The sequence below is a fragment of the Arachis hypogaea genome, chromosome 7, assembly GCF_003086295.3.
Source record: "Arachis hypogaea cultivar Tifrunner chromosome 7, arahy.Tifrunner.gnm2.J5K5, whole genome shotgun sequence".
In the NCBI taxonomy this organism is placed as follows: Eukaryota; Viridiplantae; Streptophyta; class Magnoliopsida; order Fabales; family Fabaceae; genus Arachis; species Arachis hypogaea.
The window spans coordinates 1,636,303-1,655,815 of NC_092042.1; the positions used below are offsets into that span (position 1 = coordinate 1,636,303).

At 30.4% G+C, this 19,513-nt stretch overlaps 3 protein-coding genes across 14 annotated transcripts; all 3 read left to right on the top strand.

The window, feature by feature from the left end:
- Positions 1-1,595: 1,595 nt before the first annotated feature.
- Positions 1,596-7,225, top strand: LOC112701836 (desmethyl-deoxy-podophyllotoxin synthase-like). The gene is made up of 3 exons (XM_025752606.3): positions 1,596-2,509; positions 2,604-2,730; positions 6,453-7,225. Exons 1-3 carry the CDS (start codon positions 1,598-1,600, stop codon positions 6,947-6,949), a joined length of 1,536 nt encoding a protein of 511 aa, XP_025608391.3. The 5' UTR covers positions 1,596-1,597; the 3' UTR covers positions 6,950-7,225.
- A 3,806-nt stretch (positions 7,226-11,031) lies between these two features.
- On the top strand, positions 11,032-13,829 carry LOC112701837 (desmethyl-deoxy-podophyllotoxin synthase). The gene is made up of 4 exons (XM_025752607.2): positions 11,032-11,100; positions 11,231-12,152; positions 12,719-12,845; positions 13,216-13,829. The coding sequence occupies exons 2-4, from the start codon at positions 11,253-11,255 to the stop codon at positions 13,710-13,712; spliced, it is 1,524 nt and encodes a 507-aa protein (XP_025608392.1). The 5' UTR covers positions 11,032-11,100; positions 11,231-11,252; the 3' UTR covers positions 13,713-13,829.
- Positions 13,830-14,152: 323 nt separating this feature from the next.
- On the top strand, positions 14,153-19,358 carry LOC112701838 (uncharacterized). 12 transcript variants are annotated; one of them, XM_072198929.1, is made up of 7 exons: positions 14,179-14,614; positions 15,494-15,611; positions 16,098-16,538; positions 16,750-16,940; positions 17,434-17,542; positions 17,646-18,525; positions 18,613-19,358. In XM_072198929.1, the coding sequence occupies exons 5-7, from the start codon at positions 17,469-17,471 to the stop codon at positions 18,991-18,993; spliced, it is 1,335 nt and encodes a 444-aa protein (XP_072055030.1). In that variant the 5' UTR covers positions 14,179-14,614; positions 15,494-15,611; positions 16,098-16,538; positions 16,750-16,940; positions 17,434-17,468; the 3' UTR covers positions 18,994-19,358. The 12 variants fall into 12 exon arrangements, with proteins under 12 accessions (XP_025608395.1, XP_025608401.1, XP_072055030.1 ...); XM_029287819.2 differs by lacking the exon at positions 17,434-17,542 and having other exon boundaries at positions 16,881-16,940; XM_072198930.1 differs by lacking the exon at positions 16,750-16,940.
- Positions 19,359-19,513: the final 155 nt, after the last annotated feature.

Sequence of the window (19,513 nt, forward strand, 5' to 3'; positions counted from 1 at the left end):
TATATATGAACAACAGCTAAGCATATAAATGTGTGCAGTAATCTCAGTTGTTTGCAGATAATTTAGCTTCCAAACAATAGTTATTCTGCATCAAGTGAAATTTTATGTGAATGAAGGGGCAGGGGATTCAATTTCTCTACTTGCTAAGCTAAAAGGCTAAAACAAACTTGAAGATCAGTTGTTTGATATATCAATGAGCAACCAAGTCCATAATCTAACACCATTGTTCCTGATATCAATTTAGGAAAGCAGCTTCAATAATTAAGAGTAGACTTTGTGGTTATTGCATATAAGATTGAATTGAATATCTATTTGAATATCTCTGGCTAGCTATGGCCCTGCTTCTAATTAAAGACCAACTCTATCTAAACAAATTAACTCAAAAAATATTGATAAATCAGTTATAAAAACAATAATTAACTCAAAATATATTATAATAGGTTTGATTTTCTAATTGCATGAAAATATTTGTACTGATTGGTGAAGCAGTATAACTTGTGTCACAGGGAATATTAATTAGTTTGGTGAAGAGGGACCAAATCCAAAATAGACTGATTAAGAAAGTGCCTAACTTTTATTATTTGGTAGATCATCTTTTTCCTTTTTTTCTTCATTTATATGAAGTGAAATTGATAGCTGAGAATCATTAGATGATTTGATAAGTTTAACTAAATTGTTATCTAATGATTTTCAACTATCAATAGGGATGTTAATGGGGCGGGGCGGAGGATGCTTCCCTGCTCCCCGTCCCTGCCCCCATAATTGATCCCTATCCCCGTCCCGATCCTCGCCATGGAGGGATAATCGTCCCCATCTCCATTCCCCGCATTTCCGTGTTCCTTGCGATGCCCCATTTTCCATCTCCCTATGTTAAACATTTATATGAAAATTATAGTGAAAAATTAAAAAAAAAACTACAAAACATTATTACAAGCATATCTTATCTAAAATTATAAGTCCAGAAATACAACATAACAAATCATAGTCCATAAGAGGGTAAGCACTGAGCAGGAAGAGTGGCCGGTAGCGACTGGTGAGGGGGTATACTGCTATGACTGTGACTGTGGACACAACTATGGGGATTGGGAGTATTGAACTTTTTTGTAGAGTCGGGACTTCGAAATGGCGCTAAGTGGAGTAGTAGGAGAAAATGGAAGACATTCAATAAGGTAGGGTTAGGATTTTCAATAGGTGAAATTACTAAAAAATCCCTATATTAGAAATAAATTCAGCGTATTTAAATAAGAGCAATGCTAGGGGGCCAGCAACATTTGTGATTGGTAGCCATCAACTAGCCATCAATGATGATTTGATGGTATGAGATTGGTGTGAGATTTCATCTTATGACTCACATTTTTCTGATGGTTACATGTTGGCCAAAATGCAATAAAATTGCTAGTCTCCAAGACTTTTCCTTTAAATAAACTCAAGAATTCGAAGAATTATCGAATATGGGATGGGAATCCTTGCTAGGGTCCCGTGCCTATCGCAGAGATTCTTGCACTTCGGAAAATTTTGACACCCCTAACTATCAACTTCATGCGAGTCTCCACCTTTATATATCTTACACATAAGCTAAATTCTAAAACATGTTTCCATGATGGAGTTTCATTTCTCATCATTCTCCATCATCCTTCAAAGTCCTATTATCATTATCATCTTAATCTCTTTGATCCTCAAGTTGGGAAGAAAGAGATTCAAAACTAATGGCAGAGCATCAAGTAATAATCTTCCACCAGGCCCATGGAAGCTACCAATTCTCGGAAGCATCCACCATCTCATCGGCGATCTTCCACACCGCCGCCTAACAAAACTATCCAAAAAACATGGCCCCATAATCCACATGCAGCTCGGAGAGACACCAGCCATAGTCATTTCTTCACCGGAGATCGCCAAACTGCTCTTCAAAACCCATGACACCGCCTTCGCTCAACGGCCTCAGTTTCCCGCCATTGAAGCTCTAACTTATGGTTGGTCAGATCTTGCGTTTTCGCCATACGGAAACTTCTGGAAGCAGGTAAGGAAGATTTGCACGGTGGAATTGTTGAGCGCCAAGCGCGTTAGATCCTTCAAGTTCATAAGAATGGAAGAGGTTTCAAGCTTAGTAAGATCTGTCTCCATGAACGTTGGTTCATCCATCAACCTCACTGAGATGTTCTTGAACATGTCATATAGCATCATAGCGAGAGTCATATTCGGAAAGAAAACGAAGGATCAAGACGCATATGTTTCAATCATCAAGGAAACTTTAACATCTTCATCACTTGCTTTTGGTGTTAGTAACTTGTTTCCTTCTCAGAAATGGTTGCATGTGATTAGTGGAGTGGAATGTAAAGTGAAGGAGATGCATAGAACATGTGATAAGGTTCTTGATGATATCATTGATGAAGCAACATCAAAGATAGATGGAGATGGAGATGGTAGTCTTCTGTGTATTCTTTTGAGACTCAAAGAAAATGGTGCTTGTGAATTTCAATTGACAAATGATAATATTAAAGCTATTCTTCAGGTTAGTATTAATTAGTTTAATTTGTGTGTATTATGTGGTTAATTTCATGTTTGTTTATTAAGGTTTTTGAAAACATATAATATATATGGTGCAGGACATGTTAATTGCGGGAGGTGAAACTACATCTTTAACTGTGGAATGGATTTTCTCTGAGATGCTAAAAAATCCAAGAGTGCTGAAGAAAGCACAAGCAGAAGTTAGGGAAGTTTTTGGTAACAAAGGTTGATTTCTTTTATAAATATTTTTGGTAAAGTATATATCCGCATATTCATGAAAAAATCTCTTAGATGAATTGACTACTATACAAAGCGCGGCATTTCACTGATTTGTTGTGTTTACGTGTGTTTATAGGTATCGGATATATTTTGGATATAAAATTTAGGGTAAAAAATCCAAATGAGCCAAGGAGAGCTTATTTTTACCAAAATTCGTCAAAACAAATTTTGATACATCAATCCACCAGAACACATTTTTATATAATTCGAATCAATAAGCTTTGCACATAATTCGAATTGATTCAATTCGAATTATGACCAAATACTCTTCCCACGTAGTTCGAATCAATTAGATTCGAATTAGGCATGCAAGGTTCGAATTATATCAATTCGAATTACATGGAGTACGTGGTTTAGGGGAGTTCGAATCGAGTTGATTCGAATTACAAGTGAATTCCCTATAAAAGGAGTTCGAATTAAATTAAATTAAATTAATATTTAAATTGAATTTTCTGTAAAATTCTAATAATTTTAATATTTAAATTAAATTTTAATTTAATTTTTAATATTTAAATTTTTTTTCAATTTTAAATGAATTTAGTGTTATTTCAAAGTTAAATGTGACAAAATAACTAGTATATTTAAAAATTAAAAATAAAATTGATCTATTAATAATTATTAATATAAAAGTTTCTTATTAATTATTTAAATTAGATTTAATAGTAAAATAATATTAAATCTGTTTAAAATTTTTTAAAATTAAAATAGGCTATTTAAAATATTAAAAAATAAATTAAAAAATTAATTTAAATATTAAAAATTAAAATAATACTTTATCTTATAATGTATTATTTATACTCTCTATCTTCTTTATTATTTCTACACTTATTTCTTTTTGGCTCATTTGAATTTTTTTCCCTCAATTTTATTTACGTACTAAAATTAAATATTATATTAATTTTTAAATATACTAGTTATTATGTCACATTTAACTTTGAAATAACACTAAATTCATTTAAAATTGAAAAAAAATTAAATATTAAAAATTAAATTAAAATTTAATTTAAATATTAAAATTATTAGAATTTTACAGGAAATTCAATTTAAATATTAATTTAATTTAATTTAATTCGAACTCCTTTTATAGGGAATTCACTTGTAATTCGAATCAACTCGATTCGAACTCCCCTAAGCCACGTACTCCATGTAATTCGAATTGATATAATTCGAACCTTGCATGCCTAATTCGAATCTAATTGATTCGAACTACGTGAGAAGAGTATTTGGTCATAATTTGAATTGAATCAATTCGAATTATGTGCAAAGCTAATTCGAATCCTATTAATTCGAATTATATAAAAATGTGTTCTGGTGGATTGATGTATCAAAATTTATTTTGGCGGATTTGGGTAAAAATGAGTTCCCCTTAGCTCATTTGGGTTTTTTACCCTAAAATTTATCAATTAATATATATGTTTTTTATGTTAAACTGTGTTTTAATAAAAAAATAAAAAAAATTAAATTTACTTAATACTATTACATGTCAACATATTTAATCTTATTTTTAATATATATTTTTAAAATAAATTTAAAAATAGTTTATATTATTAATTATTAAAATAAAAATATTTTAAATATTCTATATAATTAAAAAAAGAAATTAAAATATTATTACAATTTATTTAAAAATTATTTTATATTTTATATATATGTCATGTCTCCGCGTTTTATGAGAACTTGAAATTTGTATAACGGTGCGTTTTTTGTCGTGTCTCGTATTCTTGTTAGTGTCTATACATCATAGATTGACTATATTTTATATAGTATTTAGATAACTTTTTAAATAATAAATTTAAAAAGTAGTTATTTTTAGGAATAAGTATTGTTTCGGTCTTTAATGCTGAGGATCAGAATCGAAATCGTTTCTAACGTCATTTTTTATTTAGAATCATCCTTAACATTTTTTTATATTAAAATCGTTCTTTTTAATAAAATTTTTTATTTTATTTCTAAATTACCCTATTAATAAAAAAATTATAAAATTAAAAAAAAAAAAAACACGCGAGGGGGCAGGGAAGAAGGGAAAAGGAGAAGGGCGCAAGGGAGTGGAGAAAGAAAAAGGGGAAAGAAAGAGGGAGAAGGGGAAAGGGGGAAGGTGAAGGAGAGATGGGAGACAGCGCCGGCGAAGGAGAGCTTTCTGCTTCTGCTTCTGTGACTACTGCGTCGCCGGAAAGGGGAGCCTCACGCGAGGAGGGTGACGCGCGAAGGAGAGAGATGGATCTAAGACTGAGCTGGGTTCCTACCACCGCCAATCTGCCCAGCCGCCGTCGCCCACGAGCTGCCGATGGTTCTGCTTCGACTTCTGCATCTGCTTCTTCTTCTTGCTTCTGCTTCTTGTTTTGGCCTCTGCTTTCTGCTTCTGTTTGTTCTGTTTGAGTTTCTGCTTCTGCTTCTTGTGCTTCTGTGATTGCTTCTACTTTTACTTTTAATTTTGATTTTAATTTGTTGTTTTCTGATTTTATTGTTATTGTGTGTTGATTTGGTTGTTGAATTTGTGTTGATTTGTTGAATTTCTAATTCCTTGATTTGTTGAATTTGTGTTGATTTCATTGATGTTGTTATTCTTGGTGGTGGAGGTGTTGGTGGTGGTGGTGGTGGAGGTAAAGGTGCTGGTGGAGGGTATTTTTGTCCAGAAAAGGTTAAAATGACGATTTTAATAAAAAAAAATGTTAAGGATGATTCTAAATAAAAAATTACGTTGGAGACGATTTCGATTCTGACCCTTAGAGACTAAAACAATATTTATCCCTTATTTTTATTGATATAATAATACACAATTAGTTATTTTTATAAGGTGTAGTCTATGGTGGCCACAAGTTTTAGTGCCTATGGTGGTTATCAACTTCACAAAATGATATTTTCAACTAAATAAAATAAAAAATTGAAACACGTTTTAGTTCTATTAATAAATAATGATATGTTTATGAGTGTAAATAAAAGAAAAAAATTATACCATTTATCATATTTCTTGACAAAAAAAATGATCTATCGTTTTCTCTCGTCGTCGGAAATGAAGTCGCTACCAATGTCCAAAATTTAAAAAATGATAGTATCTAAAAATACTTACATTGCATTAATATTTTCGTTATCTACTTATACTTTTCTTTTTTGTAATTAATAATTTTAAATTTCACTTTACTAATATTAAAATTTAATTAATAACAGTAACTTTAGACTTCAAAATTTTTATTGCAGAATAAAATGATTATTTTAATTAAAAATAAAAGATATAAATAATTATTTATTAACGTGAGAAAAAAAATTAATGCAACGTAAGTATTTTTAGATACTATCATTTTATAAATTTTGGGCATTGGTAGCGATTTCATTTCCGACGACGAGAGAAAACGATAGATCATTTTTTTGTCAAAAAATATGATAAATGGTCTAATTTTTTTATTTACACTCATAAACATGTCATTATTTATTAATAAAACTAAAACGTGCTTCAATTTTTCATTTTATTTGGTTGAAAATATGATTTTGTAAAGTCCATAACCACCATAGGTACCAAAATTTGTGGCCACCATAGACTACACCTTTTTATAAACCTCTTTTATATTAATACTACATAAAAATTAAACTCATTTTTGTATAATAAAATTTTTTATATTTATTTATCATACTATATTATATTTAATATTTGTATTCGTATTTGTGCCATATAGATTTTGTTGATGAGATGGATCTTGAAGAATTGAAATTTCTAAAAGCAGTGATTAAAGAAAGTATGAGACTACACCCTCCAACTCCTGTGTTACTTCCAAAAGAGTGCCTTAAATATTGTGAGATCAATGGATACACAATACCAGTTGGAACTCAAGTGTTTGTAAATGCATGGGCAATTGGAAGAGATCCCAAATATTGGAGTGAAGCAGAGAGATTCTATCCTGAGAGATTCTTGGATAGTGAAATTGATTACAAAGGATCCCATTTTGAATTCATCCCATTTGGTGCAGGGAAGAGAATGTGTCCTGGCATTTCATTTGCTGAACCTAATATTGAACTTCCACTTGCACAATTATTGTATTATTTTGATTGGGAACTTCCCTTGGGAATTAGTCATAAGAATTTTGACATGACTGAAGATTTAGGCAGTACTATGAGAAGGAAAAATGAGCTATTTGTGATTCCTATGGTCCACCATAATGTGCCACTTGAATAAATCTATTATCAAAAGTGAAAATTCATGTGCAACCGATTTTACGTGAAGTTAATAGTTGATAGTTGTTAGATAAAAATTTAGTCAAATCAATCAAATCATCTAACGATTCTCAATTATCAACTTCACGTGAAATTGACTGCACTTGAGTTTCCACTATTTTTAAATTTCTTAGTTAGAGAGAGATACTCTTGTAAAAATATCTTCACATAAAAATATCATTATGACTTATTAGATATTTTGTCAAATATACTTAAGAAAACATATTAAACAATCAAATAGTTTGTAATCAATTTTTGTCATGTATAAGTTATTACTATTAAATGACAACAGTGCAAGTTTTGAATAATTATATTTTTATTAGAGTAACGTTTTTTACAAATTTATTCTTGGATTAGAAATTTATACACCGAAGTTTATGTTTATGAAATTTAATATTAAATTCAGTGTTATTTGACATATTTTTTATTAATTAGTAAGAACTTGATACTGTGAAAAGTTTAAAATATACCTACGAAAATAAACTAATAGATTACAATCTTATTAATATTAAATTTTAAAAAAAGTTAGTGTAAAATATAATAGTCTTTATTATAGATATATGATCGTAATTAATTGAACTATTAAATCAATAAAAATTAATTTACATGAGAATATGATATATATAATTTTGCTTATTAAAATGACAATAATGTCTTCTGATCCTATATATTACCATTATTATTAAATTAGACTGAATTGAAATGCAAAACTACTGATTTGGTTTAGTTTGTGTGTTTGTTAGTCTTAAAAATTAAAATTTAAATTAAAATAAAAAATTAAATCTGATATTTTCAGATTATATTCTCTAACTATATACTCTTTAATTACTAAACTATAATTATTTTTATTTTATTGTATCATATTAAGACGGATCCCGCTAGGGAGACAATGGACTATTTATACAATGTGTACAATGGCTATTGAGTTATGAAATAAACATCCCCTATACTATTTAGAATAACCATCCGAGTACAAGTGATAATAAACATCTTCTCGAAAAATTAATTTAATTTTTGGGTTCACCAAGAATCGAACTCTTGACCTTTCGAATCTAGCGCTTTAATACCATGTCATGATACCACTCATCCCAAAAGCTTCAGCTAATAAAAAAGTGTAACACTAATAATTATATCTCAAATACTCCATAAACCTCCATTGTACACATTGTATAAATATTTCATTGGCTTCTCATACTTTCCCTATACTTTCCCTATTAAGTATATACATATAAAAAGATGCGTATGATATACGTATAAAAGCAGTTTACTTTTTGGGACGTTAGTGGTTATTAAATATTAATAAATTTTTTATTCTGGAGTGTGGTATTGTTCGTGCGTTCTGGTTCTGCAACTCCCTAGTGGTGATGACACTTTTCATCCGTGCCAATTCTCTCTTGTACTGAATCAGATGATCCATCACTAGCCATGTAAATTAAAGTCTCCTTTGCTATAACTTAGCTGTCCTCTGAAAAAACCTGAAATGAAGTAGTATTCGAAGATAAGTAGAGAACTCCTCAAGAGACAGTACAAAAGATGTTAAAAGCCAATAAATATTTTTAAAAAATCTGGATAGACTAGAACTTAGAGTTCAATTTCACTCACCAACTATTTCTTAAAACTTTAAGTGTTGAGAATTGGAAATACCTACCACCTAATCTGTGAAAAATTAATATCGATGCAAGTAAAGGAGGAGAAGAATCAATTATGATAAGAACAGTTATTCGAGATTAGTGTGGAAAGATTGCTGTAGCGGCTACGTGGAACATGAAATTGTCACTCCTATCTTTTGAAATTGAAGTGTATACGTGTATAATAGGTCTTAAACTAATTCATAAATGTTACATTTTTGAAGTAATTCTAGAAAATAATAATATTCAGGTGATCAATGCTATAAAAAACAGCAAATATGATAAAAATTGTTTTAGTAATTTTATTGCTGATTGTTTTTATTATTCTAACTTTTTTAGATCAATTTTATTTTTTTATGTTATGAAATTTGATAATAAAGTAGCGTATGAATTGGCTCAATTAATTTTTATCTATCCAAATTCAATATAAATGTAAAAAGCATCTCTTCATATCTATAATTTGGCCTTTTTTAATATTATGAGTTCTATTCATGAATGATAGCTATCTATTTTATCTGTTCGAAAAAAAACTTTTGATGACAATAAATATATTTGTTGGCAATAAAGAGCCGTCCCTAAGAATAACAAAATTAACCAAAGGTGAGCTATGTATAACTGGGAAATAGATCTTCTCTATTCTTTTTGTCACCGGAGAGAATAAAGTGTAATCTCCCACCTTTAATTTTACAAGTGGGACCAGTAATAAATAAGAGAGAATATATTGAATGGTGAGATCCAAGTGGGACCAGTAATAAATAAGAGAGAAAATATATTGAATGGTGAAATCTTCTACTGGATATCATTCAATTTTTTTTTCCACTGGAGAGGATCCACTCCCGTACAACTGTGATTTTTGACTTGCAATGGATAAATTTAGTTGGGATTTGACATCACCTGAACTAATATAATTAGAAAAAGGATACATAGATAATAAAAATATTAAATAATATAAATAATATATATATTAAATATTTAATTTAATAGATATTTAGATAATTTTATTTATTATTTTTAATTGAATAAATTTTTTTATTCAATTTATTTATGTACAATTAACAATAACTGAATGTTTAATTTATCAGGTATGTAAATAATTATTCTAATATTAAGATTTAAAAAATAATTTAAAAATAAAGTATTTTTTTATTTTATTAGATATTTTAAAATTTATTATTTATATTGTTTACAAAAACTATTATCTATCTAATAAAATTTAATTAATTATTATTGATACGATAGGAGAGTGTTATGATATGAAAAGTGTATAATTTAATGATTTTCGGATTTTTTTCAACTATCTTAATTAATTTGGGCGGTTTCAGTTTTTAAGGCGGACTAAATATTAATGATGTTGGAAAAAAGCTCGAGAAACACGCACGTATTAAAAAATATTATAAAGTTTTTATTTTTATATTTCTTATTTTTTATTTATTTATTTATTTATTTTACAATAATTTAATTAATTTAATTTAGTGTGCGTGTATATATATATATTTCTTCTTTTGTGACGTAAGTTGAATATGTTAAAATAAAAGTATGATTAAATTTTTATAATGATCTCTAAAATTTACAAATTTTATTATTTTAATTTTTTATATTTAAAATTTATTATACTAATTTTTTATATTTATTTATTTAATTTTAGACATTATATTAGTTTTTAGATTGTTTTTTTGTGACGATAAGTTAACGAACGAAATGTTAATTATGACTAATCATACTAGATACGGATTAAACGTCATTTTAGATTTTAAATAAAGTAAAAGTAATACTATTTTAAAAAATAAAATAAGATAAAATAATTCGTACATCATATAAATTTGTATTTGTTTTCTTATTTTTTTATTGTTTAAGTGACAAAATAAAACAAATACAGCATGAAAAAAGAATTTAAAGATTAATATAATATTTAGAGTTAAATATCAAAAATTAATTTAATAAATTTTAAATTTAAAAAATTAAAATAATAAAAATAGTAAATATAAAAAAAACAACTGTTAGGATTTATTCCAAACCTGTTGTTTTGATCAACAAAATTAGGAGAAGACTTTTTGAAATATAATAATTACAAGATGACGAAAGAGCGTTGTATTGTTATTAAATAAAAAGATTGGCCGAAGATATTTTAGTAGGAAATTAATTTAAAAAGGAGTGATAGATAAATAATGACCATCATAATATGAATAATTATTAATCAAATAAAAATATATTATACCCTAACCTATAACCTAATTTAATGTTATTAATTAAATTTAAGATTAATTTACTCTTTTAACTCTATTAATTTATATTATTCACACATTGTTCAAAAATATTGTTAGTTATCTATATTTCTCTATTTAAAAAAGAAAAGAAAAGAAAGGACGCTAATTGCTAGCCATTTTATCATCTTCTGTATATGTGTTGTTAGTGGGAGGGGTGGTGGTGTGAGCTTGAATCGGTACTCAGTTGTAAGAAGCTTCAAGGGCAAACATGAATTAAGAGAGTAAGTATAGTGAATGTAATTAAATTATTTTAATTAATCATATTATATCCAATATTATTTAAATTTAAATTATAATATTTTTGTTTTATTTTTAGAATTTAAGATTTTGTTCTAATTTTTTTATTTACAGAATTCGAATATTGTATTCTGCCATGGAGTTTCGTTTCTCATCATCTCCCATGGTGCTAAGTCTTATCATCATCATTTCAATATCTTTGATCCTAAAATTGAGAAAGAGACTCATCAAAACTAACCGCAAAGCCTCCTCAAAGAATCTTCCACCAGGGCCATGGAAGCTTCCAATTTTCGGCAGCTTACACCATCTCCTCGGTGGTCTTCCACACCGCCGCCTAACAGAGTTATCCAAGAAACATGGCTCCTTGATGCATATTCAGCTCGGAGAGACATCAGTCATCGTTATTTCTTCCCCGGAGATCTCGAAACAGATCTTCAAAACTCACGACACCGCCTTCGCTCAACGGCCTCAAATCGTCGCCGCCGAAGCTGTAACTTACGGTTACATCACCTTCACGCTTTCACCCTATGGAGAATACTGGAAGCGCATAAGAAGAATTTGCACGCAAGAATTGCTCAGCGCAAAGCGCGTGCGATCGTTTCAATCCATAAGAAACGAAGAAGTTTCTAGATTAGTAAGATTTGTTTCTAGAAACATCGGTTCTGTTATCAATCTTAGCGATGCGCTTCTCAATTTGACGTATAGCATTACTGCGAAGGCGACGTTGGGTTCAAAAAGCAGTGACCAGGAAGCGTTTATTTCTTACATGAAGAGAATTTTGAGAACGAATGAGAATTTCAATGTTAGTAACATCTTCCCTTCCCAAAAGTGGCTGCATAGGATTAACGGAGCCATGCGTGAATTGGAGGATATGCATAGAACAAGTGATAGAATTCTTGATGATATAATCGCTGCAGCAAAATCCAAGACTATTAATGCAGATGGTACTCTTCTCTCTTTTCTTTTGAGCCTCGAAGCAGATAACGGCACCCCTGAATTTCAATTCTCAAGAAACAATGTTAAAGCTCTTCTTCAGGTACGATTTATGGCCAAATTAAATGTCCAAATCAGTATATAGATGGATACTTCAATAATAATGATATCTTCACTTGAAATTAAGGGTCAAAATTCAGATACCGTTTAAATCAGTAAAGTTGATAAGTGAGAGTTATTAGTTAAATAATTTAAATTATTTAAAGGTTCTTAATTATCAATTTTATCTGAATTTGACTGTCCTAAATTTTCACTTAAAAATTATATTGTAAATTATAATTCGTTTAAATATATTTAGTTAAATATATCAATTTATTTATTTGTTGTTTAGAATGTGATTTTTACGTGAATATGTCATTATTAAAAAATCTACTTAAAATAAAAATATATAAAATAATATATATTAAATATAAATAGTTAATTTTGTGTATATATAATATTTTTTATTCGGTATATTATGCTTAGGTTAGATATTACTAAGGTTTTATTATTCTACACTTATGATCTTGGCACTTCATGATTAATATATGGGAGGTGATGTGAATCCTTAATAATAAGCGTATAGTGCTTTATTTTCTCTTAATTGTTGTTACTCTATTATTATTGCAGGACATGCTACTTGCTGGGAGTGAGACATCATCTTCAACTATGGAATGGGTTTTTTCAGAGATGCTAAAAAATCCAAGAGTGCTAAAAAAGGCACAAGCAGAAATTAGAGAAGTTTTCGGTAACAAAGGTTGTACATAAATATTCTATGTTTATTTTTTCTATCTATTGTGGTAGGAGGTAGAAAACTCCTAAAAAATAATATTTACATAATTTTTTTTTTATATTTTTTATACATTGTTGATGGTATAAGAAGAATTTTTTTTTATTATTTCTTTTTTTTTTTATATAATATTATTCTTTAAATATTTATGTAATATTTATATTAGGGTAAATCACAAAAAAATACATTTGAATGATCTTTGTGTTAACAAAAATATTTTCGAATTTTGTTATCAACAAAAATACTATCAAATTATTTTATAGCGTAAAATGTGATAAAATTATTCGGATGTATTTTTAATGATTTATTTTTTGTATTATGTTCGTGCAAAAAATAGATTATGTGGACGAGAATGATCTTGGGGAACTTCAATTTCTAAAAGCAATTATTAAAGAAAGTATGAGACTACATCCTCCAGGTGGTGCTTTACTTCCAAGAGAATGTCGAGAAACTTGTGAGATCAATGGATACACAATACCAGCAGGAACCCAAGTGCTTGTGAATTCATGGGCAATTGGAAGAGATCCCAAGTATTGGAATGAAGCAGAGAAATTCTATCCTGAGAGGTTCTTGGATAGTGAAATTGACTACAAAGGATCCCATTTTGAATTCATCCCATTTGGTGCAGGAAAGAGAATGTGTCCTGGCATGTTATTTGCTCTACCAAACATTGAACTTCCACTTGCACAATTGCTATACTATTTTGATTGGGATCTTCCCTTTGGAGTTAGTCATGAGAATTTGGACATGATAGAAGATTTTGGCATTACTATGAGAAGGAAAAATGATTTATTTGTGGTTCCCATTTCACATCATCATTTGCCACTTGAATAATAATAATTAGTAAGTAGTTAAAAAGATGTTTGGTAATTTATCTTTGCATGGATACTAATTACCAACTAAGAATTTTGATAAATAACATTTGAGACACTTTTATGCTGTACTTAAAAATTTATTGTTTAATTAAGGTGACAAGTTTTAAATAAAAATACATAAAAAAAACTTCATAAAAATATGTTAGGAGATTATTAAAAACGTTTTGAATGAAAAAATTAGCTAAATTTAAATGAATTATGTTAGAGATTATTATATATAGATATATCGCTATAATTGAAAAAATCGGACCGGTCCAGATGTTTGGTCTGAGAAATCGGATAAAAAACAAATCCGGTGAATCCGGTTTAACTCGTTTGGGTTTTGCAAAAGCCGGTGAACTATTAGGTTTGAGAAATACGAACCGGTTTAAAAATTAAACGACTGGTTTGACGTTAAAAAAACAAAAGAAGAAACCCAGCTCTCTCATTCTCAATTTCGAAAACGGCACACCACACAGAGGCACGGCGCTGGCAGCTCACCTCAGTTCACCGCCACCGCACGCTCGCCGCCGTCGCCGTGCCTCTAATAGGATCATCCGCATCGTATGCTCGCGAGTCGCCTCTCGCATTTCTCTTCCGTCTGTGCTGTGTGCTCCGCCGCACGCATCTCACGCGCCCGCCGGTGAGTGCTCGAGCAGTGCTTCCTGCAGCCGTGTAGCGGGTCGTCGTCCTACGCCATCACAGAAGCCAAACGCCTGGTGTGCTCCACTGCTCGCGTCTTGCCTCTCTTCCTGCAACTGTGCTTACTGGTGAGTGCTCGCGCTCACAGCGCCGAGCCTCCATCTCTCCCTCGCCTCGCTTCCGTGGTTGTTGCAGCCTGAACTGCTTCTCGTCGTCCACATTCTGCCTCTGCAACAACAGGTGAGCATTTAATTTTTTTTTTCAATTTATTTTTCAAGTTGATTCTTTGATGTTATTGCTGTGAATATTATTATTGATTGGTTTATGAGCTGATTAGAAATACATATGGCAATTTTTTAATTGAAATGTTGATTTGGTTTTTGAATTGGTTTATGAATATGCAAGGGTTTTGTTGATTATATAATATGGTTTAATTGTTGAATATGCAATGGTTTTATTAATTGTTGAATTGGTTTCGCTGATTATGAATTTTGGGAATGATGCTTGTTTATTTTGCTATTAGTTACTTAGTTGATTGAATATTTTTTTTTAATGAAATTTTAAGATGGCTTCATCAAAAACCCCATCATCCCAAGAAGCATCATATGAAGATTTTGAAAATAATCCTTGACATAGTTTATGAATTGTTATTTTTATTGTGTTAAATATTGTAATACTAATGACTAATTTTATGTTTATTTTTGTATTAGGTATTTTTAGAATTTGAAAATTGATTGTTGTTCAAATGTGAATGAAGACATGTATTTTAAATTTTAGTTTTAAATTTTTTATTATTTTATATTTTTATTTAAATAAAACCAAATTAATCAGTTCAATCGGTGACTTGCCAGCTGAACCAGATCGATTCAGACAACTATGCATATATCAATTACAATTCTAACTAAAGATAATTACAATCTTAAAATAACTAAATGATAAAACTCAAACTTAATCCAGCTAAAAAAAGTTGAATTTAAAATAATATCATTTTAAATGATTTATTAATTAATTATCAATTAATTAACCATATAGTGTAAAAAACAAAAATGCTTTCAGTTGGGAAGCCATTTGAAATTTCTAGTTAAATTTGTTATTTTTATTCTGAGCTTCTCTTTGCAGAGTTGCTCTTCGCTTTACTCTGTTTCTTTTCATCTTCTCGGTGATCATCGAGTTCTTCATTACTTGAACCATTCACTAACGAAGGCTGCACGAATGAAAATTCTCTCAAGATGCCAAGGTCCTTTTCTTTTCATTGTCCTTATCATCATAAATATTAATTTCTTTTAAGTGATAGATGTCCAATTTATCTGAGGAGAATAATAAAAATTTATTAGAGATATAAAGTATTTAATCTAAAATTCTTAAAACCAATTTAAATGGAGTTCCAATTCAGGACACATTAGACATTATCCTATCAGACTAAAATATACTGTAGAAACCTTAAAAAAAAAACTAAATTTTAACTTATCAGAGATGTATTATTTGATTTGTTTGGCGTACCAAGTTGATACATACCATGTTATTAGATAGAGTGTGAGTACCACACAAAACCACTCTTCATCTAATCTTTTGCATCTTCTGATAATCATCATCACTAGCATGGGGTTGGAGCTTCAGGTTTCCATTTCCATGGTCCTCCCTTTCTTCATCTTGTTGTTTATGTTATTCACCATCTTTTGGACATCAAAAGCTAAGAACTCATCAAACTCAAAATTGCCACCAGGACCAAGAAAACTACCTCTCATAGGTAACATTTACAAGATTGGCAAAGCAATATGGTCCTCATGCATATTCAGCTTGGTGAGCTTTCCTGCATGGTGGTATCTTCAGCTGACACGGCCAAAGCTCTGATGAACACTCGTGATATCAAGAAGTGTATATAGAATTCATGAAGGATGTCATGGAGGCAGTTTCAGAGTTCTCTGTTGTTGATCTGTATCCTTCCATTGGAGTTCTTGAGGTTTCTTACCGGGTTCAGGAAAAAAATGACAAGCTTCACGGAGAAGTGGATTGGATACTTGAGAACATTGTGACAGATCCTAGGGACAAAATTACAGTTGGTGGTGGAGGAGGAGAAGATCTTGTTGATATTCTTTTAAGGCTTCAAAAGCAGAATGATCTCCAATATCCCTTATCTGACAGTGTTGTCAAAGCAATCATTTTGGTTAGTATGTTTCAGTTCAAAAATCATGCAAAAATTAAATTGATGTCATGACACTCGTATGATTTTTTCTCTTCAAGCTTTTATAGTTTTGTCAAAGCAATCATTGATTAGTATTCTTTTGAATATGAAACCTTGCATGTAATAGAGTTCCCTTAAGATCACTCATTTTTTAGTATTTTCATTTTCATTGATGATGATGATAACTCATCAGATGATTACAAAGATTCAGAATACAAGTTTATAGCATTTAGTGGTGGAAGAAGGATTTGTCAAGGGATCACATTTGGGGCTGTTAATGTTGAATTCACGCTTGCATGTTTGCTTTTCCATTTTGATTGGAAGGTGGTGCCTAATGGGAACAAACCTGAAGAACTTGACATGGCTGAATCCTTTGGCTTATCCGTAAGAAAATATGATTTGGATTTGATTCCTATCACTTATCACTCACCAGTCACCAACAAGCACCAAATTCCTCCCATGATCTTCACTATATATACATGCACACACACATTAGCAGAATAAAATGTAATTTTATTAGCACAAGTTCTCAAGTTAAGGAATAAAAGTTTTGAATGTAAAAATTTTACTAGAGTATAACTATGTATTATTTTAGGAGCTTAATCTAATCTTAATTAGTTACAAATATTGAACATATCTAGAGGAAAAAAAGATATTTAATATAAATTTTTTTAGTATTATCATTGACCACCCCATTTTTATTATTTTTTCTCAATCTAAATTCTAAACAATAGAAACTCATTCAACTTTTTCAGAGATTCTATCATCTATTGTTTAACAACAATTCATTCATTTTTTTTTATCTCTTTTCCTTTAATTATTTCTCAATTTTCTCAATTTTCTCAATTTTCTTATGCTACTTCATTTTGCATTGTAGTTCCAACTCTACCCTCCTTGCATTTAATTACAGAAATGTCTTCTGAGTTCCCAAAAAATCAAACATTAATTTTCATACACTGCCGTTCCAAGTTTCAAAGTGCAGACCGGTAACAACTTCACTATTCACTCTTACAAAAGAAGAAAAGCATGCTTCTTCTCTTCATGTTTCTCTGTTCCTCATTCTCAGTGACATTTCTCCCATTTTTTCAGCTTCAGACAAAGAAAAGGCAATAACTTTTTCGAACCCCACTTCCCGTTTTCTTCAAAGTTCGAATCTTTTGCCCTTATCATGTCAATTCAACCAAAAACCGAACCTGGGTCACCCCCTTTTCTCTCATCAACCAGTAACCAAAGCTTGGAGACGATGAGCATTCCTGAGCTCATTCAAATTCTTCGAGTTAAGTGGCAAAAAGAGGATTATGACAGAGTTGAAAAGGTTTTGGTAGCAAGAGAGGAAAAACTTAAAACCAAGGTTGGTCAACTTGAAGAGAAGTTTCAGGTCCAGAGTCTAGCTACGATTGATGCTGAGAAGGTACAAGGGCTTTATGAGACGTTGTTTAAGGAAGTGAAGGAAAGTGGGTTGGACAAGGAAACCATTGAGAACTTGAGGAAGAAGAACAAGGAGTTAGAGTGCGAGAATCGTAAGTTGTTGGAGTTGAAGAACAAATGTGAAGTTGATGGCAATGCTGTCGATGAATTAAGGAAGAAAGTGGCTGAGTTAGAGGCTGAAAAGAAGAATAATTTGGATACCATTACTGAGTTGAATGATGAGAAAATAGAGGATCAGCCTATTGCTCGCAAGGAAAATTTTAGCTTGAAAAGAAAAAGAGCGGAGATTGATACTCAGAAGGATAAAATTGTAGATCTGATCAACTTTAAAGTTGCGGGAAAAAAGATTGGTTTGGGAGAGATAGAAAAATTTATCAAAAATAAAAAAGAACTTCATGGGTACAAGAGAAATATTGATCCTTTATCCATGTGGAGTGAGCACTTTCCTTTTATGTTAATGGCTGATGAGTATGGACAATGTTCTACTGATGTAAAATTAGTTCATGATGTGGATGATATTGGTATAGCTCAATACTTACAGGTAAATTTTGTTTATAATGTATTAAATTATTTATTATGTTATTTTAATGAGACTATAAAGGCAATTGATTTTTTCTTTTTTTTGTAGGTTATTGGAGGTCGATTGTTATCTATTGGTCGAACTCAAGAATTGAAACATGCAAGTGCTACTTTTGACAAGAAAAGTATGGAAAAACTTATGCAGGAGAATCTAGAAAAAGAGAAGAAACTCCGGGTTGCTTTAGAACAGATAGAATTGAAAGATGAAAAAATGAAAGGTTTGACGGAGAAGATGTTACAATTAGAGGAAAAGGAGAAAAAATTAGAAGAAGATAAAGTCGAGTTGCAGACAAAAGTGATGGAGTTGACGATGGAGAAGAAGAGTTTGGAGACTGACAAGGACAACCATGGATCAGAAACCAGGGAGCAGGCGAGGTTTAGGGTCAAACTGACTGAATATAAGGATTTTATTAATAACAACTTTTTATAAGTCAAAAAAAAAAAAAATAGCTTTTGGAGTTTCCAAACGAACCCTTATTGCGTCGATATTGGACTTTGCTGTCATGGATCCATGCAAGGTTGTGATTAATGGTCAGCTGGTTGATGATGATCAGGATCAAGAGAGTGAGAGTAAAGATGTGGTAGTCTTTTGATGTTTGTTCTATACTTCTATGTGAAAGAATGTATTTTTTGTCTCTGTTTAAATATATGGTATTGGATGGGTTTTGATTGTAATACTTTGGTAGACTTGTGGTCTTAGTTTAACCAGGTCAGATATAACATGTCTGCTATTTTGGGAACAGTTTTCAATATTTGAAGTGTTTTAGATGAACATAATTGAAGAATGTTTTCACATTTTGATTGTTTGCATGATAATTGTTTTGTTATTTTAAAATATGTTGTGGGAAAAAAGGTGTTATTTCGATTTATAGGTCGGTATGAGTTTTGCCCAATTAAAAGATATATATGACCAGAAGAAAAATATAGAAAAATAAATGGTGATTTACTTC

Coding starts and splice junctions, on each gene's coding strand:
- LOC112701837 (XM_025752607.2), top strand. CDS start 11,253: ATGGAGTTTCGTTTCTCATCATCTCCCATGGTGCTAAGTCTTATCATC. Junction 12,153..12,718: donor ATGTTAAAGCTCTTCTTCAG/GTACGATTTATG, acceptor TTATTATTGCAG/GACATGCTACTTGCTGGGAG. Junction 12,846..13,215: donor AGAAGTTTTCGGTAACAAAG/GTTGTACATAAA, acceptor TGCAAAAAATAG/ATTATGTGGACGAGAATGAT.
- LOC112701838 (XM_029287819.2), top strand. CDS start 16,489: ATGATCTCCAATATCCCTTATCTGACAGTGTTGTCAAAGCAATCATTT. Junction 16,539..16,880: donor TTGTCAAAGCAATCATTTTG/GTTAGTATGTTT, acceptor TTTGATTGGAAG/GTGGTGCCTAATGGGAACAA. Junction 16,941..17,645: donor CTGAATCCTTTGGCTTATCC/GTAAGAAAATAT, acceptor CCATTTTTTCAG/CTTCAGACAAAGAAAAGGCA.
- LOC112701836 (XM_025752606.3), top strand. CDS start 1,598: ATGATGGAGTTTCATTTCTCATCATTCTCCATCATCCTTCAAAGTCCT. Junction 2,510..2,603: donor ATATTAAAGCTATTCTTCAG/GTTAGTATTAAT, acceptor TATATGGTGCAG/GACATGTTAATTGCGGGAGG. Junction 2,731..6,452: donor GGAAGTTTTTGGTAACAAAG/GTTGATTTCTTT, acceptor TGTGCCATATAG/ATTTTGTTGATGAGATGGAT.